The 24,058-nt window shown below is 42.0% G+C and overlaps 1 protein-coding gene across 1 annotated transcript; it reads right to left on the reverse strand.

Annotated features, from left to right (window-relative positions):
* Nucleotides 1-1,596: 1,596 nt before the first annotated feature.
* LOC124622383 (prostaglandin reductase 1-like) lies at nucleotides 1,597-15,643 on the reverse strand. Its single transcript, XM_047148070.1, has 3 exons — nucleotides 15,430-15,643; nucleotides 9,194-9,544; nucleotides 1,597-2,056 (listed from the first exon to the last, which is right to left on the reverse strand). Exons 1-3 carry the CDS (start codon nucleotides 15,628-15,630, stop codon nucleotides 1,604-1,606), a joined length of 1,005 nt encoding a protein of 334 aa, XP_047004026.1. The 5' UTR covers nucleotides 15,631-15,643; the 3' UTR covers nucleotides 1,597-1,603.
* Nucleotides 15,644-24,058: the final 8,415 nt, after the last annotated feature.

Consider the following 24,058-nt stretch of genomic DNA (forward strand, 5'->3'; position numbering starts at 1 on the left):
CTCAGAACACCTGGAGTCTACGGAATACCTTGTGAGTGTGGCCAGAAGTACATCGGACAAACAGTGCGCACTGTGGAACAACGCAGGAAAGAACATGAGAGGTATTATCGCCTACGCTATCCAGAGAAATCTGCATTAGCTGAGCATGCGTTAAAAAACGGTCACCACATAAAATTTGGCGATACCTCTGTCGTGGCTCGCACTAACGGCTTCTGGGACAGTTTAATAAAGGAAGCTACTGAAATAAAAATTACCACAAACACCCTGAATAGAGACGGTGGCTTGCAGCTCAGCACTGCGTGTGATCCAGCGATCGCGCTCTTGAAGAGGGCACATCGAACGCCGACTCAAAACATGCCCATATATGGCAATGTCACGGGCACCAGTGACGTCACAGCCGGCAGCTAGCGTATATAAGGGCACACCAACAGCCCACTGGCAGTCATAACACTTGACAATGGCCAAGGAGTGCTTGGCCGAAAGCTCGTGTAGTTTTAAGCAATTGACACGGTTGGGAACCCGAGAACATTTTATTCAATGTTATCACCGCGAGACTCTGCATTCATACAGCTTCAAATACCGGTTCTCTAAATTTTTTCAATAGTGTTCCCCGAAAAGAACGTCGCCTTCCCTCCAGGGATTCCGACTTGAGTTCCCAAAGCACATCCATAGAACTTGCGTGTTGTTCGAGCCCACCAGTAACACATCTAGCGGCCTGACTTTGATTCGGCCTGGTGGGAATCCCAAACACGCTAGCAGTACTCAAGAATAGGTCGCATTAACACTTCACCACAATTCTCCCACTAAGCTGAAGTCGACCATTATCCTTTCCTACCACAATCCTCATATGTGCGTTCCATTTCATATCGCTTTGCAAGTTACGCCCAGGTATTTAAAAGATGTCACAGTGTCAAGATGGACACTGCTAACGCTGCATCCGAACATTACAGGTTTGTTCTTCCTACTCCTTCGTATTAACTTACATTTATCTACATTCAGAGCTAGCTGCCATTCATCACACCTAGTAGAAATTTTTGTAAGTCATCTTGTTTCATTCTATAGTGTTTCGACCACGGCAACTTACCTTACACACTGTATAATCAGCAAACAACTGTAAATTGCTCCCCACCCTGTCCGCCACATCACTTATGTGTATAGAAAATAATAACGGTCCTATCACACTACCCTGGGGCACTCCTGACGGTACCCTTGTCTCTGATGAACACTCTCTGTCGAGGACTTCATATTTGGGTTCTATTACTTAAGAACACAAACATTAACCAGCTACATGAATATTTTCTATCGTTTCATGCTCTTATAGTTGTTGGTGTGTAGCACTTAAGTTATGTTGTTTTTGCGACAACTACGTGCTGGGACATATAATCAGACTGTGGAGTTAAATAATGGACACAACACACAAAAGGTTTTCTATAAAATTTATTTCTTTTTAGTTTACAAAAGTGAAAGCACAAACAAATTCTGAAAGAATATTCTGTCCCAGTCATCCAGCTACACTTTGTAATTCACTGCACAAAATACTGTAACAAATTGTCTTTGGCCCCGCTCATGCACCCAAATCTAGTACGGAACTATGCTTCACGCTTCAGACTTTAACAACAGCTTTCCCTAGGTTCTCTCCTTGCAGCATGCCAACAAAGGCTTTGGGAGTGTTCTGGAAGCCGTCGGTAACAGTCTCGTGGTACTTGATTTTCCCCTCCCTGATCCACTGCATCAGCTGTCCGATGCCCTCTCCCCAGCGGTCGTGCCATCGGATGTACATGAATCCCTCCATGCGGAGCTGCTTGAATATGGCTGCGTGCTGGATGATGGTAGCCTTCGGGAGATTAGACTCGTTGTATCCAGATATCGCGCCGCACACGGAGATGCGACCGTACTCTCGCATGCTGTTGATGATTGCGCTGCTCATCTCGCCGCCCACGTTGTCGAAGTACACGTCGACGCCGTCAGGTGCCGCCTGCTTCAGCGCCTCTGTGACGTCATTCGTCTTGTAGTTAAATGCGTGATGGAATCCCAACTCCTCTTTCAGCCACTTCACCTGCGGAAGAGAGGCCAGTTATATCGCTACAAGAGGACGTTTTCACATTGTGTAAATAAGTTACAGCTAATTACTATAATGACATCCACTCCTGATTCGGCTGGCTGGCTCTGAGCACTATGGGACTCAACTGCTGAGGTCATTAGTCCCCTAGAACTTAGAACTAGTTAATCCTAACTAACCTAAGGGCATCACAAACATCCATGCCCGAGGCAGGATTCGAACCTGCGACCGCAGCGGTCTTGCGGTTCCAGACTGCAGCGCCTTTAACCGCACAGCCACTTCGGCCGGCTCCTGATTCGGATTTTCACTCGTTTTTCCAAATCATTCCAGATGAACGACACAATTTTTGCTACAAATAGGTCATAATTAGCACTTCTCCTCTGCAGCTTTAATAGATATCTGATTATGGTGGCATATGTTTATCATACAATAGTTTTTGCCTTGCTTTTCATTTTTACTGGAATGGTAAAACTGCGTTGTTTAGTGTCTTATTATTTCAACTACATTCTTCCTTTATTAACTTCTGAATAGATTAGTTTTTGGAGGGGGTCCACCTTCATAAACACCCAGTTTTACCTTTTCTTCTGTTTACCACATATGTTTCGCTGAATATTGAGAATCATCAGTGGGCCTTTATTTTATTTCTATTAAACAGGAAATATTGCTCTTTACTATGTACTTGTAAACATATAAATTTGGGTTTTGAAGACAGTATTTACAAATTTGAAACACAAAGTATTGTTTATATGCAGTGGTTTTCCTGGGTTTTTATGTTTTTTTTTATTGCACTTGTTTTCTTTCGCGGCTTGTCTTTTGCCACCATATAGATCTTAATGTGGAAAAGTTATTTACTTCGAAATTTTACGCCTGGGATGTTATGGTCTACCTAACATTAACTAGTTCTATTTGGAAGATTTGTGTGTGTGCATGCATGTGTGTGTGTGTATGTGTGTGTGTGTGTGTGTGTGTGTGTGTGTGTGTGTGTGTGTGTGTTTTTGTGTGTGTGAATGGGTGTGTGTTTTATTTATTTACTTAGTTTTTTATCTAATTATTTATTTTATTTTCATTTATTTCTATGTATTTTCTTTAAAAAGATGTGTGCGTAAGGGAAAGGGGTGGGGGGAGGAGGAGCTTATAGGTCGGTGTTGTCCGATAGTTCTTTGAGGGCGGGGAACACACTTCCATTATAGAGAGCTCTGTATACATCTATTATTTGTTTGTAAACGAACACAGACAGAAGAGCTTCAACCTCAAGATGACAACTTCTGGATTTGTTACTCGACGCTCTATTCAATAGCTAACAACAGATTCCGGTACATCCTTGTAACTAACCACTTTTGTTTATATTACCCCCAAAAATTTCGTATAGGTGGCGATGAGATCAGATGATTAATGCAGAAAAAATATTGCGTCGCTGCATGCTTCCCCGTTCTGTATTACATTTCTATTTTGTATATTTTTGTCGATATTTTAATTTCAAAGAAAGACAGTAATAAACATAAGATCTCCCGTTTACAGTAGACGTTTGCAGTGCAAGAACACACAGACACAGCAGAAGTACGAGTACTGTGACATAAGTCAAGCCTGCGATGAGTACGTACAATGAACTGACTGTCGGGGTTTTGAAACAACCACAGAGTGTAATTTTTCTGAATTTGCTTACGTAATTATCGTTAATGAAACATAACTAGTCATTTTTTTCTACTGTCCTTAGCGGGTCAGTGTTACACTGTGGCCTTGAAACAATGATAATGCGCCAAGACTCGACCAGATAGTACGTGGTTAGAATATTCGTGAAGAATGAGATTTCGAGCTTTAAAATTAGCTGTTGTGCTTGAGAGACTGAGTGCAAACGGTTTATGGTTCATCAGTACAGTACGGAGTGAAGACACGTGAGTACTGCTCATCAACATCTATCCTTGAGACGTCTCCAGAGAAGAGTGGAGGCTGTGAACGCATGGCCAGTTTCATTCTCTTTTTCTTATTTTTCATATGTATATTCACCGATAGTAATACAAATACGACACTTCATCTCTCAAGCTCTCTTTATACCGGCCAACCAAACAATATGCTTTTGTACGAGTGACACATCATACAATTTTTTGAAAATAGCCAACATAATCTCGTTGAATGGAGGTGCGACCTTAAACATCTGATCAAAAGCATCCAGATACCTATTAATGGACATTAATATTGGAGGTGTCCACCCTCCGCCTTTATGACAGCTTGAAACCTCCTAGGGACACTTTTAGTGAGGTGTGTGTTTGTGAAGAAACGCCATCCCATTCTTCCTCAAGAACCGAAACGAAAGAAGATTGATTGATTGATTTTAACAGGAGAGCTAAAACAGCTTAGGTCTAACCCGCCACTGCCCGCACCGAAACTAGGTTTATCGTGCGGTACCGCTCCCTGTCTATCTAGTAAAGCCAACCAGTGCCCTTAAATAGTGCAAAGAGTCCCTCTACCGGTTTTTTGCTAGACACAATTTCTTCAGGTCTAGTTGTCCCGAAGATTCTGTATCTTTTACTCTCTAATGCCATGCATTCAAAGATTAGGTGTGATGCAGTTTCTTCACCCTCATCACAGATCCTACATTTAGGGTCCTCTTCCATTATACTCATTGTGTGTAGGTGTTTTTTGAGGTTCCCATGGCCGGTCATCAGTCCAGTCATGAGTTTGATCTCTTTCCTGTTCAATCCCAGGATTACAGAACTTCTTTTAAAACATGGCTTGGGCATCATTACCTTACCATGTTTTTGTTTATGGACCTTGGTCCAATATCCTACGTGCTGTTTCCTAAGCCACTTCAGTAGTTCTAATTTGACCAAAGCCTTGGTGATTTTCAATACAGGTTCCAGTCCAATAAATGGAGTTGTTGCCCCCATCCTAGCCAATCTATCGGCTTGTTCATTGCCACAGATCCCTGAGTGGCCAGGGACCCCACACTAGGTACACTCTATTGCTTCCCCCTAGCTCCACCAAAACCCTGTGGCAATCTGCAACAATCTTAGATTTTGTTGCAGGAGCTGCCAATGATTTCAGGGCTGCCTGGCTGTCTGAATAGATGTAGATGCTATGGTCAGTGTAGCACCTACGCATATTCTCCTCCTCACATGCCATGACTGCAGTAATTTCGGCTTGGAATACAGAGGCCAGTTTCCCTAGAGAGATGCTGCTCTCCAGTCTTGGTTGAACCCCTTACAACCCTGCCCCGACGCCTTGATCTGTTTTCGACCCATTGGTGAACCAAACGATGTCCCCCGTACGGTGTCGAACTGTTTTCTTCCACTGCCCCCTACTTTCAATTATTATGTTGTAAGGCTCGTCGAAGCAGTTCGGAGCTATTATATAGTCGGCGGGCATTTCCCCGGCCATACCTATATTTACCTCACTCACTATGTTAGTGTGTGATTCTGGATATCCGAATGAGACCCAGTTTTGGCCAGTTTTAAGTCTATATGCCCCAGCTACTGCCTCCATCTTAACCCAAAGGTGAAGTGGAGGCACATCCAGCATGGCTTCCATTCCAGCGGTTGGTGTGCTGCTATTTCCGCCCGTTATGGCAAAGCAGGCCAATCTCTGCACATTAGCAAGCTCTTTAGCAGAAACCCGCTGTTCTACCTTCTTTCACCACACTATGGCCCCATAGGAAATCCTAGGTCTAACCACTGTGGTGTATATCCAGTGCATACCCCTGGGGCTTAGGCCCCAGTTTTTGCCACAAGTCCTCCTAGTAACGAAAGAAGATAGTGAAGTTGGACACTGGGATCTGGTGCGAAGTCGACGTCCTAACGGTGATTCACTAAGTTCAGATAGGGGCTCTGGGTAGACTAGTCAATTTTAAGAACGTTATTGTACACAAACCATGGGCTCACGGACGCTGCTTTGTGGCAGAGTGTAGTGTCACGCTGATACAACATTCATCGTCTCCAAACTGTACCTTTACTGTACACAGTATGCAATATTGCAGAATGTGTAAGTATCCTTCCGCATTTGGTGTTTTCTTAAACCCATTAAGGGGACCACTCCATAACCATGACAAACACCCCAGTAGCATAAAATCACTTCCTCCGCATTTTACTGCTCACAGAATCGTTCTCCAGGCATCCAGCAAACCGGAAACTTCCCACGGAATTGTCACAAGGTATAGTGTGATTCATTACTCCAAATCATCAGTTTCATCCACTATCCAGTGATGTTGTTGTTTACAGCTCTCCAAGCGTCGCTTTGTACTGACTGCAGAAACGTGTGGCCTATAAGCAGCTGCTCGATCACTGTACCCCATGTTTGTTAACTACCTGTGCACAACCAATGTGCTGGCCGTACTGCTGGTAGCACTTTGGAACTGACGAGTGAAATCTATCGCTGATTTCACGCGATTTTTATAACCACATTCCGCAATATTCGATGGTACCTGTCTCTCAGTGTGTGAGCCCTGCCTGGTCTCGGTTTACTGTGGCTGTTCCATCGCTTTTCGACTTCAAATTCGAAGTAACAGAGCTCTCGCGACTGATAAATCCTGCTGTCGCTGCTTCTCTCCCCACTTCCTTTCGTACTGGCACGTCTGCCTCTAGCGACAATTAGTCGTCAATTTCCCATTACATAGAGGTGTCCGAATACTTTTGAGCAGGTAATGCACATGTCTTTATTTACACTTTGTGCGAGGGTTGCCAGACATTAATGCACCGCATTTTTTTTCTTCAATAATTCTTTATTGGACATAATGAGAATTACACGCACGAATGAATGGTGTTTTATCTACATACCCTATTTTTTCACGTAATCTCCATCCCGTTCTATGGTCTTCCTCCAGCGCAAAACGTCCTGTCGGTTCCAGTCCCTGTCCTGGTGACGGAGCCAGTGCTTCCCTGTGTGAATCACCTCCTCATTGTCCTCAAAGTGTCTTCCACGAATGGCATCTTTTATTGGCCCAAACAAGTGTTAAGCCCGAGGGGGAGGTCAGGGCTGTAGGGTTGATGGAATATCACTGTCCAACCCTGTTCTGCGATGCGTTCAGCAGTCCTCATACTTGTGTGGGGCCGAGCGTTATCATGTTGCAGCAAAACATTTGCTGGATTGTTGTGGCGCCTAAGTCGCCGGAAGCGCGTCTTCAGTTTTGTTAATGTGTTGACATATGCTCCTGAATTAATGGTACCGCCTCTTGGTATCATATCAATGAGAATAACACCTTAACAGCCCCAGAACACGATGATCATGATCTTACTGGCGGAAGCAGGTGCTTCGAATTTTTTCTTCTGCGGGGAAAGGGAATGGCGCCATTCCATCGACTGTCGTTTTGTTTTGGGCTCAAGATGGTGAACCCAGGTTTCATCACCTGTCACAATCTGGGACAAGAAGGCCTCCCCCTCAGCTTCAAAACGTTGCAGCAAATCAAGACAAATGTTTTTTTCTGTGCGATTTGTGATCCACCGTTAGAAACTGCATGACCCATCTTGCACACGCTTTTGATCCAAAAATGCGGATAATTGCATCCACACTTCCTTTGCTGATTGACAGATGCAGCGCCAACTGCCGAGTCGTAATGCGTCTGTCCTCGTGAATCCGGCCGGTGTGGCCGAGCGGTTCTAGGCGCTTCAGTCTGGAACCGCGCGACTGCTACAGACACAGGTTCGAATCCTGCCTCGGGCATGGATGTGTGTGGTGTCCTCAGGTTACTTAGGTTTAAGTAGTTCTAGGTTCTAGGGGACTGATGACCTCAGATGTTGAGTCCCATAGTGGTCAGAGCCATTTGAACCATTTGTCCATTTGTCCTCGTGAATGACTACATCAGCTCGCTGCAACATGTCAGGTGTGACAGCCGTGGATGGTCTCCCCGACCGCTGCAAATCGTCGAGCTTCACTGAACCACCTTCTGATGACCTCACCCTCCGTGCCCAGCTACTAACTGTACTCCTGTCGACAGCAGATGCTGCATAGACTTTGCACAAATGTTTGTGAGTATTCCCCACTGTTTCTCCTCTACAGTGAGAAATTCAATGGCGGCACGTTGCTTGTAACGTGTGTCACCCTCAGACGCCACTTTGAAACTGTCCTGCAGCTACGCTATCTGTCGGAAGTCACAGATACTTGGCGCGCTCACTCAGGAGACTTCAAATAATACGTACGTAACGTTTCCCATTCGTAGCATTGTTTTCAGCTGAGATAAAAATGGGATGCATTACTTTCTGGGCAGCCTTCCTATGTCTGAAGAATGTAAGGATTTTGAGGAAAACTCAGCAGTACTTACGAACAAGTGTCACTGATCTGATGAGATTATGCTGCACTGACCTCACCTGCGTCTGTTGTGTACATAGTTCCACGTAGTCAGCGCATACACAACTTTCCCACTAGAGCGCACCCCGCTAAGCACAACAGCGCAGGCGCAGCGCTCGTCCATCTCCGCACTACGAGATGGCGCTGCCATAGAGACAGACCAAATTCTGCTTCCGCAGATCTGTGTATTAATATGTAACGCAGCCAATGAGATTGCTGCTAAAGTAGAACTTTTTCTCCTCGCGGATCACACTCGCGCAGTGATACACGAATGCGCGTGGTGTTATAACGAGTGTACAGACCTCCGATTAGTCAGTTTGCATTTGTCTGCACCAATCTGCACCAGTCTGCATTAGTCTGTACCAGTCTACATTTGTCTGTACCAGTCTATAGTCAAGTTTCAGTCTGCGCCTAATAAGATTACCATATTCCTGTACATAGCCATGAAGATAAATGTATACACACTTTTGTCAAGTATCAGAGATATATGCGAGAATAAGACTAACGTACCAATACCAAAGGAACTTCAGATTGTCAATTGTAACTAGCATCCAGAACCAAGTTAAGTAATTTTTATGTTTGTTATTATTTTAATAAATGTGTGTGAAAATTAATCAAGTTCTGTTTTAGGTTGGTCACCGTAAATCTGCTACTCTAAGCGTGCAAGTGGCATTTCTATCGTCCGACCTAACGGCAGAAGATAAACACGCCACGATAAGACCACGAGACATATTGCTGACACTCAACTACTTCGTTAGAGCGACATGTCAAATAATCTGATGGTGTGTGTACTGAAGGTCTTACAGTACGCACACCACAGTGTCATAGGTGCAGGAATCGCAAATGGAAGCGGTGTCTTACCTTAGCGTCTGATCCTGCGAAGCCAATTACTTTGCACCCCTTGAGGCGCGCTATCTGCCCGACTATGGACCCCACAGCACCTGCTGCCCCACTGACTACGGCGACCTCTCCCTCCTTAGGCTTGCAGATCTCCAGCAGTCCAAAGTAGGCCGTGATTCCGGGCATGCCCAGCACCCCCAGAGAGAGGGAGAGGGGCAGCTCCCCCAGGTCTGGCACCAGCATGACCGGCGACATGAAGTAGGGCGCATCCGGCCCCACGTCGGCCACGGTGCGGTCGCGCCACCCCCAGTAGCCGACCACGTACCGCCCCACTGGGAAGCCCGCCGCACGGCTCTCCACGATGCGGGCCACCTGTGGGCAGAGATTAACACACTTCTCTTTGTGATTTCTGTTAATTGCAATAACTGGTATTTTTAGTAGTGTTTTGTTACGGTTTTGCGAATTCACAACCTGTATCCCTCCACAATGGAAGTGAAACGTGGAGTGGACGATAAATAGTTTAGACAAGAAGAGAATAGAAGATTTCGAAATGTGGTGCTACAGAAGAATGCTGAAGATTAGATGGGTAGATCACATAACTAATGAGGAGGTATTGAATAGAATTGGGGAGAAGATGAGTTTGTGGCACAACTTGACTAGAAGAAGGGATCGGTTGGCAGGACATGTTCTGAGGCATCAAGGCATCACCAATTTAGTATTGGAGGGTAGCGTGGAGGGTAAATATCGTAGAGTGACACCAAGAGATGAATACACTAAGCAGATTCAGGAGGATGTAGGTTGCAGTAGGTACTGGGAGACGAAGAAGCTTGCACACGATAGAGTAGCATGGTGAGCTGCATCAAACCAGTCTCAGGACTGAAGACCAAAACACATCCCTCCACAATCCATCAACATTAAAATATTTCTGTTGCTATCGTCTGACCTATTACATTGTGATTAGTAACTTGTAAGGACTAACAGTCACTGACAAGTGCGTTGCTAACTGGTATACCTAGCCAGGTGGATTGTAACAACGTGACGGAAGCCATATGTTCTCGCTTGTAAAGGCGATTACTTGTTTAGACCTAACGTTAGCGTTTTCGATAACCGACGAGACAAAATGTTAGGTGATATGATATTGTTAATACTCGTATTTAGAACCATTCATCCTCAGTTGTTGCTGACAGGCTAGAGTGTGATATTAGAACTCCACAAAATCTTGGTTGTAATGACAGACTGAGACAGACTGATCTCTAGTGTAGCCTGATGTTTGGATTAGGTTGGAAGGCGATAGTTTGCTTGTGAATTGGCGGAGCTAACGAATGAAAATGGCAAATAAAAGTTGTGGTAAAAGATTGACCTACAGTGTAGCCTGATGTTTACGTTCACCCAATTTGCTACGTTTATCGCACTTTTCATCAAAAAATCTAAAACTGCAAGGTAAAGTCAGAAAACGTTTCTCAGATAATGGACAGGACTACTACATAAGTTTTACTACACGATAAACAAAAGTTACTTGAGAACTGGACACGACTGTGCACAGAGAAAATTTTGCCCCAACGAAACAGTCTATAGCAAGTATGGATTAAATGTATTCTTCCTCAGGCTTTCAATTTTTTAGTATTGAAACAAGTGTGAATATATTAATGGTGGATGTTGAGAATAACACAATTTGCCATGCACTACAGTTCGAGTTTGTGTTTAGAATACGTGGACCACTTCTTCGACCATAGACAGTTTATACATCGATAGCCTGAGACACAAGACTCTCAGAACGAAGTACGAACGTCGGTCAACAGATGGCGTATGACGTTGAAAGTTATAATGCCTCTTTTAGTAGAATAACCTTGCTTTTAGTTGTTACTTGTGACTTATATAATAACCTGTGAGTTTCATGATAGTGTGGATGCTATAAAACAGGTGGCACGCAGTCTGAATGTAACTGAAATCACAGCCAAATGCTGATAATTTGTTACTGTCTTAGGCGTGACTTATTGATCATTTTATATGTTCCGGACATTGTATCAGCTTTACTAGCGATCTTGGCGTTTGAAAGTTTCTTCAGAGTTCTCAATCACTTGTTGATTTCTTGCCACCCAAGTTCTCTACAAAGCGCTCGAGAAAGATCTACTGCAGACTGCATAACAGAAAGGAATTACAGCGTGAGAATTATTGAACTATATGAAAAAACGTAATTTAGTTACAAACTACAGCGTGCACACACCTTATTCAACATTTAAACGTTACTACATATATTCGGATGTAGGTTATGACATGTTCGATAAGACTGCCTTCATTGGCGTTGATGCGGCACAGACGAATAGCGAAATTCTGCATGACCTGCTGAAGTGTCGGAACATTGATCTTGTCGATGGCCTCTGGAATAGCTGTTTTCAGCTCAGCAATAGTTTTGGGGTTATTGCTATACACCTTGTCTTTAATATAGCCCCACAAAAAGGAATCGCATGTATTCAGATCCCGAGAATATGGCGGCCAATCGAGGCTCATGCCAGTGGCCCCTATACATCCCAAAGGCAGAATGCGGTCCCCAAACTGCTCCTCGAGGACGTCAAACACTCTCCTTCTTCGATGGGATCGAGCTCTGTCTTGCATGACCCACATCTTGTCTAAATCAGGGTCACTTTGGGTAATGGGGACGAAATCATCTCCAAAACCTTCACGTACTGTTCGGTAGTCACCTTGGCATCAAGGAATATCGCACAGTCAACTGTTGAGGGTGAAGAGACTTCTCGATCGCGCATTGTGGATTCTCAGTTCCCCAAATGCGCCAATGTTCCTTATTGACGAACCCATCCAAATGAAAGTGCGCTTCTTCGCTAAACCAAACCATGCATCTGAGTACTAATTCCCACCGTGCCCTGCGGCCAACCGTACAGTTTGAACGTGCTAACGCAAACCGTTCAGAAGTAATGACGATTTCATTTCATACAGTTCAATAGTTATCACACAGTGCTTTCCATCGATTTACATTCGTAATATTAACGTCACACTGTAGTGTATGGTAAAATATAGTCTGCCAACACAGTAATATTTAATGATATGCTGTTTCGGGGTCTTCATTCCAAAGACTGATTTGATGCGTCTGTATCTGTTAGACCTTCTGATTAACTCTCATCATCTCTGCATACCTAATGCAAGCTTTGTCCGCATGAAACTCCATAGCCGAACACTGGCCGCCCTCTACAATTTGTAGCAACACACTTCTCCGAATTACCAAACTGACTATTGCTTGATGCCTCATGATCCAATCTTACAGTTAAGTTTTGCTCATGCACTTTTTTCTGCTCAACACGATTCAGTTTCTCTTCATCAGTTATCCAGTCTACTCATCTAATGTTAAGCATTCTCCGTAACATCCGACATTATTCTATTCATGTCTGCTCTGTTTATTCTACACGAATCGATTACAGATAAGGTTACTACAATCCAGCAAATACTGTCGTGGAAGACATTCTGACTTTCAAATTTGTGCACGGTATTAACGTTTTTCTTGCTTTGCTTGAGGCTTACCCGACGGATTAGTAGGAAAGGTTGTCGGAAGAGAGGTCGACTGTCGTTGTGAAATAGGCACAATGTTTCATTGACGCAGCTGATCGACATCTGCAGGTGCGTCGAACTCACTGCTGAGTTATGACAGTGATAACATTCATTATTCAGCAATGTATTAGTCGCACCTGAAGATGTCATTCGGTTGCGTTTGATGAAATATTGTCGAAATTCACAACGACATTCGACCTCACACCCGACAACTGTTTCCACTCCCTGTTTCTTATTTTTAGAAAAGATTTCATTGCTACTGCTAGTATACATTTCATATTCTCGTTACTTCTGCCATCGTAAGTTATTTTGCTGTCCAAATAGTAAAAGTCGTCTACTACTTCTAGTATCTTGTTTCATAATCTAATTCCCTCATCATCGCCTGATTTAATTCCACTACACTTCGTTACCTTTGCTTTGCTATTGTTGATATTCATCTTACAACTTCTTTTGAAGACACTATCCATTTGTTCAAATAATCTTCCAAGTTTTTTGCACTGTTTGGTAGAACTGCAATGCTGTCAAGAGAACTGAAGCGTTTTTTATTTGTTCTGCTTCAACTTTAATTTGCTTTCCGAATTTCTCCTGAGTTTCCTTCATTGCTTGTTCAGTGTACTGACTGAATAATATGATGGAGAGGCAGTTACTGATTTCCTTTTCGTATTCTTCTTGGCAGCTGCAGTCTGGTTACTGTGCAATCTAAATACATTTTCCTCCCCGTGTTTTATTTTCGATAACTTTTTAATTCCAAAGAGTTTATCCCAGTCAACAATGTCATTGTTTTTTTCTAAATATACAAATGCTATAAATATTGTTTTGCCGTTTTTGAATCTATCTGCCCAGATAAATTTTCTCGTATGATCCTACATTTCTCCAGAACCCAAAAAAATCCCCCCCCCCCCCCCCCCCAGGTCATTGATACCTGTCGTTCCATTCGTCTTCAGGTGAATTAGTGATCTAACAATGCTTTTTATACGTAGATATCACATCAATTAATACTCTTCTGCGTTTGCACAAGCGGCTGAAAGCTGTAGTGTAAGTTAGAAGAAACTAAACCTTGAACCGAGGGGCTGCTGTACTCTTATCAACTGCTATGTATTCAAAAGAGTGATATGATTCTGTTGACAACACGTCTTCTAGGAAAATGCAAGATGTCGGTTCAGAGAAATTAAATTTTTCTTGTTACATAAAGCTTACGAAATATGTCGATGGACAAGGAGTGATTGAACTAGTGTCAGTTAGTCACAGCGATTGGTATTACATAAAGTAACTGTTGACTTAAGGTCGTATAACACACTTGCCAGTTGTCAACAATATCAAGAATAACATAAATACAAGTCAGACTATTCCTATTTTTCTAAACACACGGAATTTGGATATTTCTTATAGACCATAAACATGTGTAAATGTCGAATTAATGTGTGTGATAAGTAGCAGTTCACAACAAGATGACTTTTACAGTAAAACAGTAATGGCAACTTTCTTATACAGTGAGACTGATGGTTTACTTAACGACATATGAATTGATCGTGTACTGTTGTAGGGAAGAGAGTCATGGATCCTTAAAAACGAGATAAAAGCAAACCACAAGCAGCAGAAATGAGATTTTTTAGGGAAGTGAGAGTTGTTCCCAGTGAAGATCGCATAAGAAATGAAGTTGTTAGGAACGAACTAAATATTTATAACACTAATGAAAAGACTGAACAAAATAAAACTGTATGCTAACATCACCCACAAAGAATGAGTGGCCACGCTGTACCAGCCAAGAGGAAGAAGGGACGTACGAAGGCCCAGAAAGAGGTGGCAGTAAAAGGTGAAGCCGGAAGAGGCACAAACGACTCAGCCTTGAAGGACAGAAGAAGGAGAAGATAAAATTGATCGTAACTAAAGGACCACGGCAAAAATCGCATTCAGTTAACGATAGATTTATGTCTATCATTTTATGATCAAGTAAATAAAAAAAGGCGTACACCAACAAACTAATTATTCATAATGTTATCATTTGAGATTAATACCAACTCACAAAGCAGTTTCAGTATCTATCTGATTACTTCAGCTTTGTTACATATTAGAAATAAGCATGTGATAATATTATTCTCATTCATCATCGCCTGTAAGCAACTTAAATCTGCCACGGTTCGCGCCGCTGCCCCCGTCGAAGGTTCGAGTTCTTCCTCGGGCATGGGTGTTTGTGTTTGTCCTTAGCGTAGGTTAGTTTAAGTTAGATTAAGTAGTTTGTAAGCCTAGGGACCGATGGCCACAGCAATTTGGTCGCATAGGAACTTACCACAAATTTCCAAACTTAAATCAAGTAATAAAAAAAAAGATAAAAGTGAAATACGAGTATCTGTCAAAACGCCTGAAAAGGCTTTTATCTTTCAAAAAATTGAACTCGTTCATGTACGACATTTTTTGCAAAGTTTTATCATCTGCCATTACCCAAAAGTAAATTGATTCATTGACTTCAGCACAGCAAATTGTTTTTATTTTATTTTTGTATCAGTGGTGAACAGAAACAGGGGGTGCCAATGGAAAGTCAGTGATGTTATTTGTGAGCGTGTGTGTGGGGACTTGTGTTCTTCAGTATGGCGTACCAGTAATAATTTTGTCATTCGCAATGGTGTTCTTCTGTCAGGATAGTAGTTAGTGCGAGTTAATTAGAATTGGTTAGCAACGGAGGCATATGAAAGAAACTTCACCTGTGAGCCGATCATGGTGTTGCCGACGTGGTGCATGTTCTTGTACGCCCTCTGGTAGGGATCGACGCTGATGTAGACTGCCTCGGCGAGTATCTGGCCATCGCGGAGGGCCGGCAGGTCCTCCTCCTCGATGCGGAAGTCTTGGAGCCGCGGCTCTCCCTGGAACACGCGGGCGATCACGATCTTGCGCGCCTTCACCATGGCTGCCGGTGTCCTACTGCAAGCGCGGTCGCTGCACGCCGCTTATATAACGCGGCCGCGCCGCGAGGCCTTGACGCGTTGTCATCGCTATCTGTATTGGGTCCCAGATGGAAGGTCGTCAGACTCACTGTGCTGAATCACTGTGGGTCTGAGAGGCGATGAGATGCAAATTCCACCACTGTCTTGCAATTTAACATCCGTTTGTTGTGTAAATTAATAGCTAGTTCTCTCTACAAATGTACTGTCGCCAAATTCTGGGGCAACTCTTCACAAAGTGTTGCTACAGTACAGTACGGAAGGTAAATGAAAGAAATACGCAATGAGACGAACAGAAATGATACTTTTATTCACAGACAATAATTACACTAAAGTCAGCGGGATTTGCACTGAGGTGACAAAAGTCACAGGATACGTTTCAGTGCCTTGTTGGACCTCCTTTTGCCCTGCAGAAATACTGAAACCATGCTGCCTCTATAGCCGTCCAGAATGCGGAAGGTGTTGCCGGTGCAAGATTTTGTGCACGAACCGACCTCTTGCTTATATCCCATTAATGTTCGATGAGCCGGCCGGTGTGGCCGAGCGGTTCTGGGCGCTTCAGTCTGGACCCGCGCGACCGCTGCGGTCGCATGTTCGAATCCTGCCTCGGGCATGGATGTGTGTGACGTCCTTAGTTTAGTTAGTTTTAAGTAGTTCTAAGTTCTAGGGGACTGATGACCTCAGAAGTTAAGTCCCATAGTGCTCAGAGCCATTGGAAACATTGTAGTGCTGTTAGCAAAGGCACAAGCGTCGGTTGTCTGCTGCCATGGCCTATTAACGCCAAATTTCGCCTCACTGTCCTAACAGACAAGTTTGTCGTACTTGCCACATTGATGTCTGTGGTTATTTCACGTAGTGCTCGTTATCTGTTAGCACTGAAAGCTCGACACGAATGGAGCTGCTCTCGGTCGTTACGTGAAGGCCACTGCGTTGTCTGTGGTGACGGGTGATAACTGAAATTTGGTCATATCGGCACACTCTTGACACTGCGGATCTAGGAATACTGAATTCCCTAACCATGCCCCATGTGTCTAGCTCTAACTACGATTTCGGTTTCAAAGCCTTTTAATTCCCATCGCGTGGTCATAATCAAGCCGGAATCCTTTCCAAATGAACCATCTGAGTATACTACCGCCGTCTGTATATGTCGTCCTATCCCCCTATGGGATTCACACGGATATGAACATATACAGGGTGAGTCACCTAACGTTACCGCTGGATAATTTCGTAAACCACATCAAATACTGACGAACCGATTCCACAAACCGAATGTGAGGAGAGGGGCTAGTGTAATTGTTTAATACAAACCATACAAAAATGCACGGAAGTATGATCTTTAACACAAACCTACGTTTTTTTAAATGGAACCCCGTTAGTTTTGTTAGCACATCTGAACATATAAACAAATACGTAATCAGTGCCGTTTGTTGCATTGTAAAATTTTAATTACATCCGGAGATATTGTAACCTAAAGTTGACGCTTGAGTACCACTCCTCCGCTGTTCGATCGTGTGTATCGGAGAGCGCCGAATTACGTAGGGATCCAAAGAAGACGGTGATGGACCTTAGGTACAGAAGAGACTAGAACAGCACATTACGTCCACATGCTAACACCTTTTTATTGGTCTTTTTCACTGTCGCACATGTACATTACCATGAGGGGTGAGGTACACATACACACGTGGTTTCCGTTTTCAATTACGGAGTGGAATAGAGTGTGTCCCGACATGTCAGGCCAATAGACGTTCAATGTGGTGGCCATTATTTGCTGCATACAATTCCAATCTCTGGCGTCATGAATGTCGTACACGCCACGGTACATCTGGTGTAATGTCGCCGCAGGCTGCGACAATACGTTGTTTCATATCCTCTGGGGTTGTAGGCACATCACGGTACACATTCTCCTTCAACGTACCCCACAGAAAGAAGTCCAGAGGTGTAAGATCAGGAGAATGGGCTGGCCAATTTATGCGTCCTCCACGTCCTATGAAACGCCCGTCGAACATCCTGTCAAGGGTCAGCCTAGTGTTAATTGCGGAATGTGCATATGCACCATCATGCTGATACCACATACGTCGACGCGTTTGCAGTGGGACATTTTGGAGCAACGTTGGCAGATCATTCTGTAGAAACGCGATGTATGTTGCAGTGCTCTCCGATACACACGATCGAACAGCGGAGGAGTGGTACTCAAGCGTCAACTTTGGGTTACAATATCTCCCGATGTAATTAACATTTTACAATGCAACAAACGGCACTGATTACGTATTTGTTTATATGTTCAGATGTGCTAACAAAACTAACGGGGTTCCATTTAAAAAAACGTAGGTTTGTGTTAAAGATCATACTTCCGTGCATTTTTGTATGGTTTGTATTAAACAATTACACTAGCCCCTCTCCTCACGTTCGGTCTGTGGAATCGGTTCGTCAGTATTTGATGTGGTTTACGAAATATATCCAGCGGTAACGTTAGGTGACTCATCCTGTATATATGTACAGCTCACTATCCCATGACTTTTGTCACCTCACTGTACGTGATTGAACACAGTTAACTACAAATAGACGTGTGTGTAAACAATAAATAAATAAATAAATAACAACTGAATGTAGTCTAAGATCAGTGTAAGAAACAATCACGCAAAGGGTCAGCATGGTGTCGTATTTTACACTGAGAAAGTGTGTTGCAAGACAAGCTCCCGATTATCTGGCTGTGGATAATCGGGCTTGAGAATCATCCGCGATTTTTGAATAAATATAGAACTAGCCGTAAGGTATTTTGTTACGATTAGGAAGAATATATTCGTTTAGAATACAAATTTCTGGTTGTTAAGATGACGGAACATCCGCTGCTGGTTAAATAGAGATGCCAATGAACCGGAATCTGAGTAAACCAAGTGACAACGCAATAGTGACAAGTGTTTTTTGATAGAGGAAGCGAGCGAAAACGAGGTGATAGACGAACTAAAATACGACCATCTGCTTTTGCAGTATGCGGGACAGAATCCGTTTCAACGTACCGGTGTTCAGACTCTCCGGAAAACGAAAACCGTCGTCAAGAAAAACTGACTGAAAGACAGAAATAGAACGAACTGGACGACTATTTCCCGCAAGAGAACTGGCAGCATGTGGCAGGAACTGCGGTGTGTCTCAAGTGTAATTCTGCAAGCATGTTGCCACTTTCCGGTGAATAAGGATGTAAGTAATACGGCGTGCCTTCAAATGCTTTGTTAATACAGCAAACAGTAGATTCCGGTAAAAACTTCCGTGATTTGGACAGTTCTAGTTTTTCTGTTATCCGTGCTGACTCGAACCCGCATTATAATGATATACTGAAAGCTCAAGGCGAAGCGTGAGCCACGTGTTCACAACGTGTCTTCTGATCTGTCCACAGCCGAAGCCATGTCCAGCGGGTGCGAACTTTTCCCATTTGTTTCGGGAAATACGTCTGGAATTTCAACTCTCTTCAGATTAAACCAAGTTTTGCTTGGTAATTCGTACCTCAGTGATTTCTGGCGTGCTCCAGACCATGCTTGGTGTTTACATAATACGAGAGTAACCCAGAAAGTGGCTACATATATAAATGAAATATTGAAACTGTATCTACTAAATAGTAGAAAAGTCTTAAAACTACAGCGAAACTTGTATAATTGGGGCCAGTCCTAGTCCGAATTGTAGAAAGTCGGGATCACATAAATGTTTTCTAAAATAGTTATCTGCAGCTGTAATAATGAACCTAACAAACCATGGACGTAGTAGTTAAGTTGAAATGTAACGTTATGCGTCTTTCTCATTCTTCTGAATGATAACGATATCATAAGCAAACAGAAGAACATTTGTAATCTTAATTCCTTTGTTTATATTACATTTTCATTTACAAAGAGTGAAGTCACTGTAAATAACAGAATGAATAGCAGAGTGCCACGTCCTTTTCTTTCTCCTTCGTTAATAACTATTTCTTCTAATAAATTCCTACCTATGTTTGTTACAAAGCGTGTATTTTTAGTCTGTAATATTTGTCTTGTGGTCATTAACTATCGTTGAGTGTAGCTAGTAGCCAGAGTTCAGAAGATATGTAATGATATCACAAAAATGTGCGACTGGATTAAATGCGTTGAAGTTTGCAATGCAAATTCAAACATTTAACAAACTTGATGTATACACTACCGCATTTTAATACCCTTTTAAGCGATCAAAGAGATAGAATTTAGCGTAACTCATTATGTAAGCTTGAGAAAGCAAACTGAGCAGGTTTCTAAATTGTTGTGTCCCTGTACGCAACACAGATACGTATGTTATTCGTTGTCGGCCTGTGAAGATACAGAATGTTTTGCGAAATGTAATTCTGGATTAGTCGCGTAATCATTAGGCGTATGATGTTTCTGTAGGCTGTGGCGCCTCTTTTCTTAAGTTTAAGACTTTTTACGTAGTAAATTATGGAGTATTACAGTGTTTTATGTCATTAGCATTTCATACGAAAGAAAGTATTCTTGATAACCATTTATGAACAAAAGGTGCAGTACGATTGCATTTCAGCTTCGTATAGGATTTCATTGTTATAGCTATATAAAAGTAATCATAATCTCCCACCATGTACAATATTTAAGCGTGAATAGTAAAATTAAAAAGAATTAATTTTTTTATTAGTTAGAACCCTCATCGCCGTCTATAAATGATAAAAAAAGTTTCTACAGCGAATACTATAATACTGTTAATGATGTTTAAAACATACATGAAAGAGTCATTTTAATGCAAAGGACATTTTTATATGGTCAAACATTTGTTTTGTGTTGTATTGTTGTTTGTTTGAGGCACTTCTTGAGCGGGGCACGGCGCTTGGATTTAAGGGGAGCCTCGGAGTAGATGAAGTCACGAGTCATCGAATGTTTAAACATGTTTGGAAAAAGATTGAGTGTGAATTAAATCTCCGCTCAGAATGAACATCTGTAGACAGTTACGTAATAAATCTTCATGCTCATACGAATTAGTTAGCTATTTCAAGAGTGTAAACAGAAGAACGATTATTAAGTGACACATCAACATTTAAACCTATACCAATGTTTTCATGGTTTTACCATCCAGAACCTTTCCGGCCTACAGGTGAATAGGAAGGGAAGGGAAGCAGCGCGGAGTGGCCGCGCGGTTTGAGGCGCCATGTCACGGATTGCGCGGCCCCTACCGCGGAGGTTCGGGTCCTCCCGCATGGGTGTGTGTGGTGTAAGATAGTTTAAGCAATGTGTATGTCTAGGGACCGATGACCTCAGCAGTTTGGTCCCTTAGGAATTCACATACGTTTCAACTTTTTATTTTTTTATTTTTTGTCGGGAAGGGAAGGAATTAGTGGCGATTTACTATAGATGTTTGCATTACTTCTCTACGTAATCACCAGTCAGATTTAAGCATTTACCATCTCTCTTCATGAGTTACTTAATTCCCTCTGAATATAATTCTACCACATGACTGTTAACCCAACGAGCACAGAACTATTGGTACCAAATTACTTACAATCCGAGAAACATGCAAGTAGTTGTCCAACAAATGATACATCCTGAAAAGACGGTTACCACAAATTGTTTGGATAGTTTTCCTCATCATTTCGTTGGTCACGGAAAACGGACGATCATTTTTGGAAGCAACTTATTTTTTTAACCTCGTGTTCGTCAATGTGAAGTTCGTAACTATGTGAAAATTTATTTTTAAAGGGAAATTTGAGGATCTCACGCTACACGATGCAAGATACACACTAGCCCGTACATCAAACAATTGGTCTGTGAGAGGGCAATCCGTTATCAATGAAATTTACATACGCCATCTCAGTGCAAAACAAATTTACTCGGTTAAAAACGTTGGTCCTGAATATTACTAATCTTTATCGTCAGTCTTATAAAAAATCACTGTACCGGAACTGTTATTGTAATTAAACAGCAAATTAACATAAAAATTAACGCATCTGACTTTCTGATAAAACTGCATGAAAATTCACAAGATCTTTTACTGGTGCAAAACGTCTGAAGTGATACTGACATTATTTTCACAAATACACTCTGCCAAACACCGTGCCTTACATTGGAACATGAACTTTGGTGGTTCTTAAATTTATTGGCCTACCTGTGCACACTGAACGCTCATCTGCTCTGCAACTTGTTGCTACCAGGAATAATGATGTGACTGTTAAAAATCAAATTTCATTAATGGTACTTGCTATGTGCAGTGCAAGATAGTATACTATCAATTTTCATAACCGCTTGTTAGTACACAGTTCGCGATGTGCAATGCGATTGAGCAAGTAAATGAAAATGGGAAACTAATCTTAACTACTGTTAAATGAGAAGAAAGGCTACAAGTTTAGCTGTGCTTCATTAAGCTACAACAACAATACACTTTTTCGTAAGGTCCTCACGTCTAGACAAGTTAGCAAAATATTTCTTAATAACTCCCCTGTATACTATTGCCTCCCCTGACACTTGTTTCAACTATAAGACAGGACCATATGCTCCATTACAAAATTTCTATAGCAAACTTCAACCATACGCAATGTTCTAGCAACAAGAAGCTACACAGTTACAAATATAAAAAAAACTAAATTACCTTAAAAGTTCATTCAATATAATTTCATTTTCTCACTATCTTTCCTTAAAACATATTATTACAAAATCCTTTTTGAATAATGCTGCCTCCACAACACAGCAGACCAGCTTCCATCCTTTTCAAATCAAATACTTTGCCAGACTGTTCAACACACTCTGCTACTGCCGTTATCCGACGTACTCTGACAAAGGAAAGTTAACTTCTCTGACCGACATCGCCGGTGTCAAACACAGTTTTACAAAGAATATGATTTTATCGATATTACAGAGACTGAATACATTTATCAATTTCGTAACTTCATTCACATTTAGGGCCAAAACTTCCAGAAAATCGTCATGGCAAATAGCACAGCCCACCTTCAACTTCTGTCAGCGCTGTGAACATCCGTGTTATCACTCCTACACGAAGGACAGCAATGATGCACAACATATCTACTGAAACTATCGTGGCGTCATTCTTCTGAACTCTGGCTACTAGCTATACTCAACGATAGTTAATGACCACAAGAAAAATATTACAGAAGCTGTTACTTCTGGGAAACGAAATTGATTTATATCATATCATACACTCATGGACAATGTGTTTGTAATTAAGAAGATTTTAGAAAAACACAGTGATGTTAATCCAGAAACACATATGGCCATTTTGGACTTGAGCAGACTTTCGACCACGTCAGTCATGATAGCCAAAGGAAGATTTCCCCTGATTGTGGATAATCTTTGTCACCTAACAGAGGTAGGAAAAGTCTTTAAAAATACATGCTTTGTAACAAACATAGGTAGGTATTTATTAGAAGAAATAGGTATTAACGAAGGTGTAAGAAAAGGACGTGACATCTGCTATTCATTCTGATATTTACAGTGACTTCACTCTTTGTAAATGAAAATGTAATACAAACAAGGGAATTAAGATCACAAATGTTCTTCTGTTTGCTGATGTTATCGTTATCATTAACAAGAATTAGAAAGACGTACAATGATCAGTATACCAGCTGAAAAAAATATGCAAGCAATTTAAAATTTATGGTAATAAAACGAAAGTATTGGCAATCCAAGGGAAATATACAGTCAGATCAAAAACTGTTTTAGATAATTCAGTTTCAGAACAAGTATCTCGACTCTCTTACTTGGGTCGCAATTTACGTTTTGATTTTGACTCCAATATTTAAAATGACAGATTTCAAGTTCCCAGTGGTACAGTCAGCAGAGTAATGAGCCATAAACTACAATAAGAGATCACCAAGAAATTTATGAAGTGATGGCGGCTCCTGTCTTACCCTATGGAAGCGAAAACGGCGTTACCAAAACATTAAGAAAAAATACAATAGAATTCCGCCTCGGGAGGATGAAGGGCTGCACGTGAAGAGACATAGTTATGTATAAATGAAGATATCTGAACAGAATTATATATTTTCAGCACTAAAAAGATTCAAAAGTATCATGAAAATTGGAGACCTCATGAGAATGACAAGTCGTAGAATTCACGTAGATCCTGAACTACAAGCGGAATAGAAAAACAGTTGGGTAAAGGCAGTAGGCTGTGCCTTGTTAAGGAAGACGACGACGACGAGATTCCGTAAGTATACTGTACAAATTTCGCAATTGGTATCTTTAGCTTTGAGATTCTTTGCCACTAAGAACACGATTATAGAACGGATATAGTCATATTAACAGAATCTTCCGTCGGTTCTTGGTATAACAACATTATAATAATAAATGAAAAGCACCAGTTTGCTTTTGTTCTACAATATTACTTTTATTGCTAACCGGTTTTCGGCTTACAAGTAAATGTCTGAAGATGGCCTTGT

The sequence above is a fragment of the Schistocerca americana genome, chromosome 7 (genome assembly GCF_021461395.2).
Source record: "Schistocerca americana isolate TAMUIC-IGC-003095 chromosome 7, iqSchAmer2.1, whole genome shotgun sequence".
In the NCBI taxonomy this organism is placed as follows: Eukaryota; Metazoa; Arthropoda; class Insecta; order Orthoptera; family Acrididae; genus Schistocerca; species Schistocerca americana.

Coding starts and splice junctions, on each gene's coding strand:
- LOC124622383 (XM_047148070.1), bottom strand. CDS start 15,630: ATGGTGAAGGCGCGCAAGATCGTGATCGCCCGCGTGTTCCAGGGAGAG. Junction 9,545..15,429: donor ACACCATGATCGGCTCACAG/GTGAAGTTTCTT, acceptor CTCTGCCCACAG/GTGGCCCGCATCGTGGAGAG. Junction 2,057..9,193: donor TCGCAGGATCAGACGCTAAG/GTAAGACACCGC, acceptor TCTCTTCCGCAG/GTGAAGTGGCTGAAAGAGGA.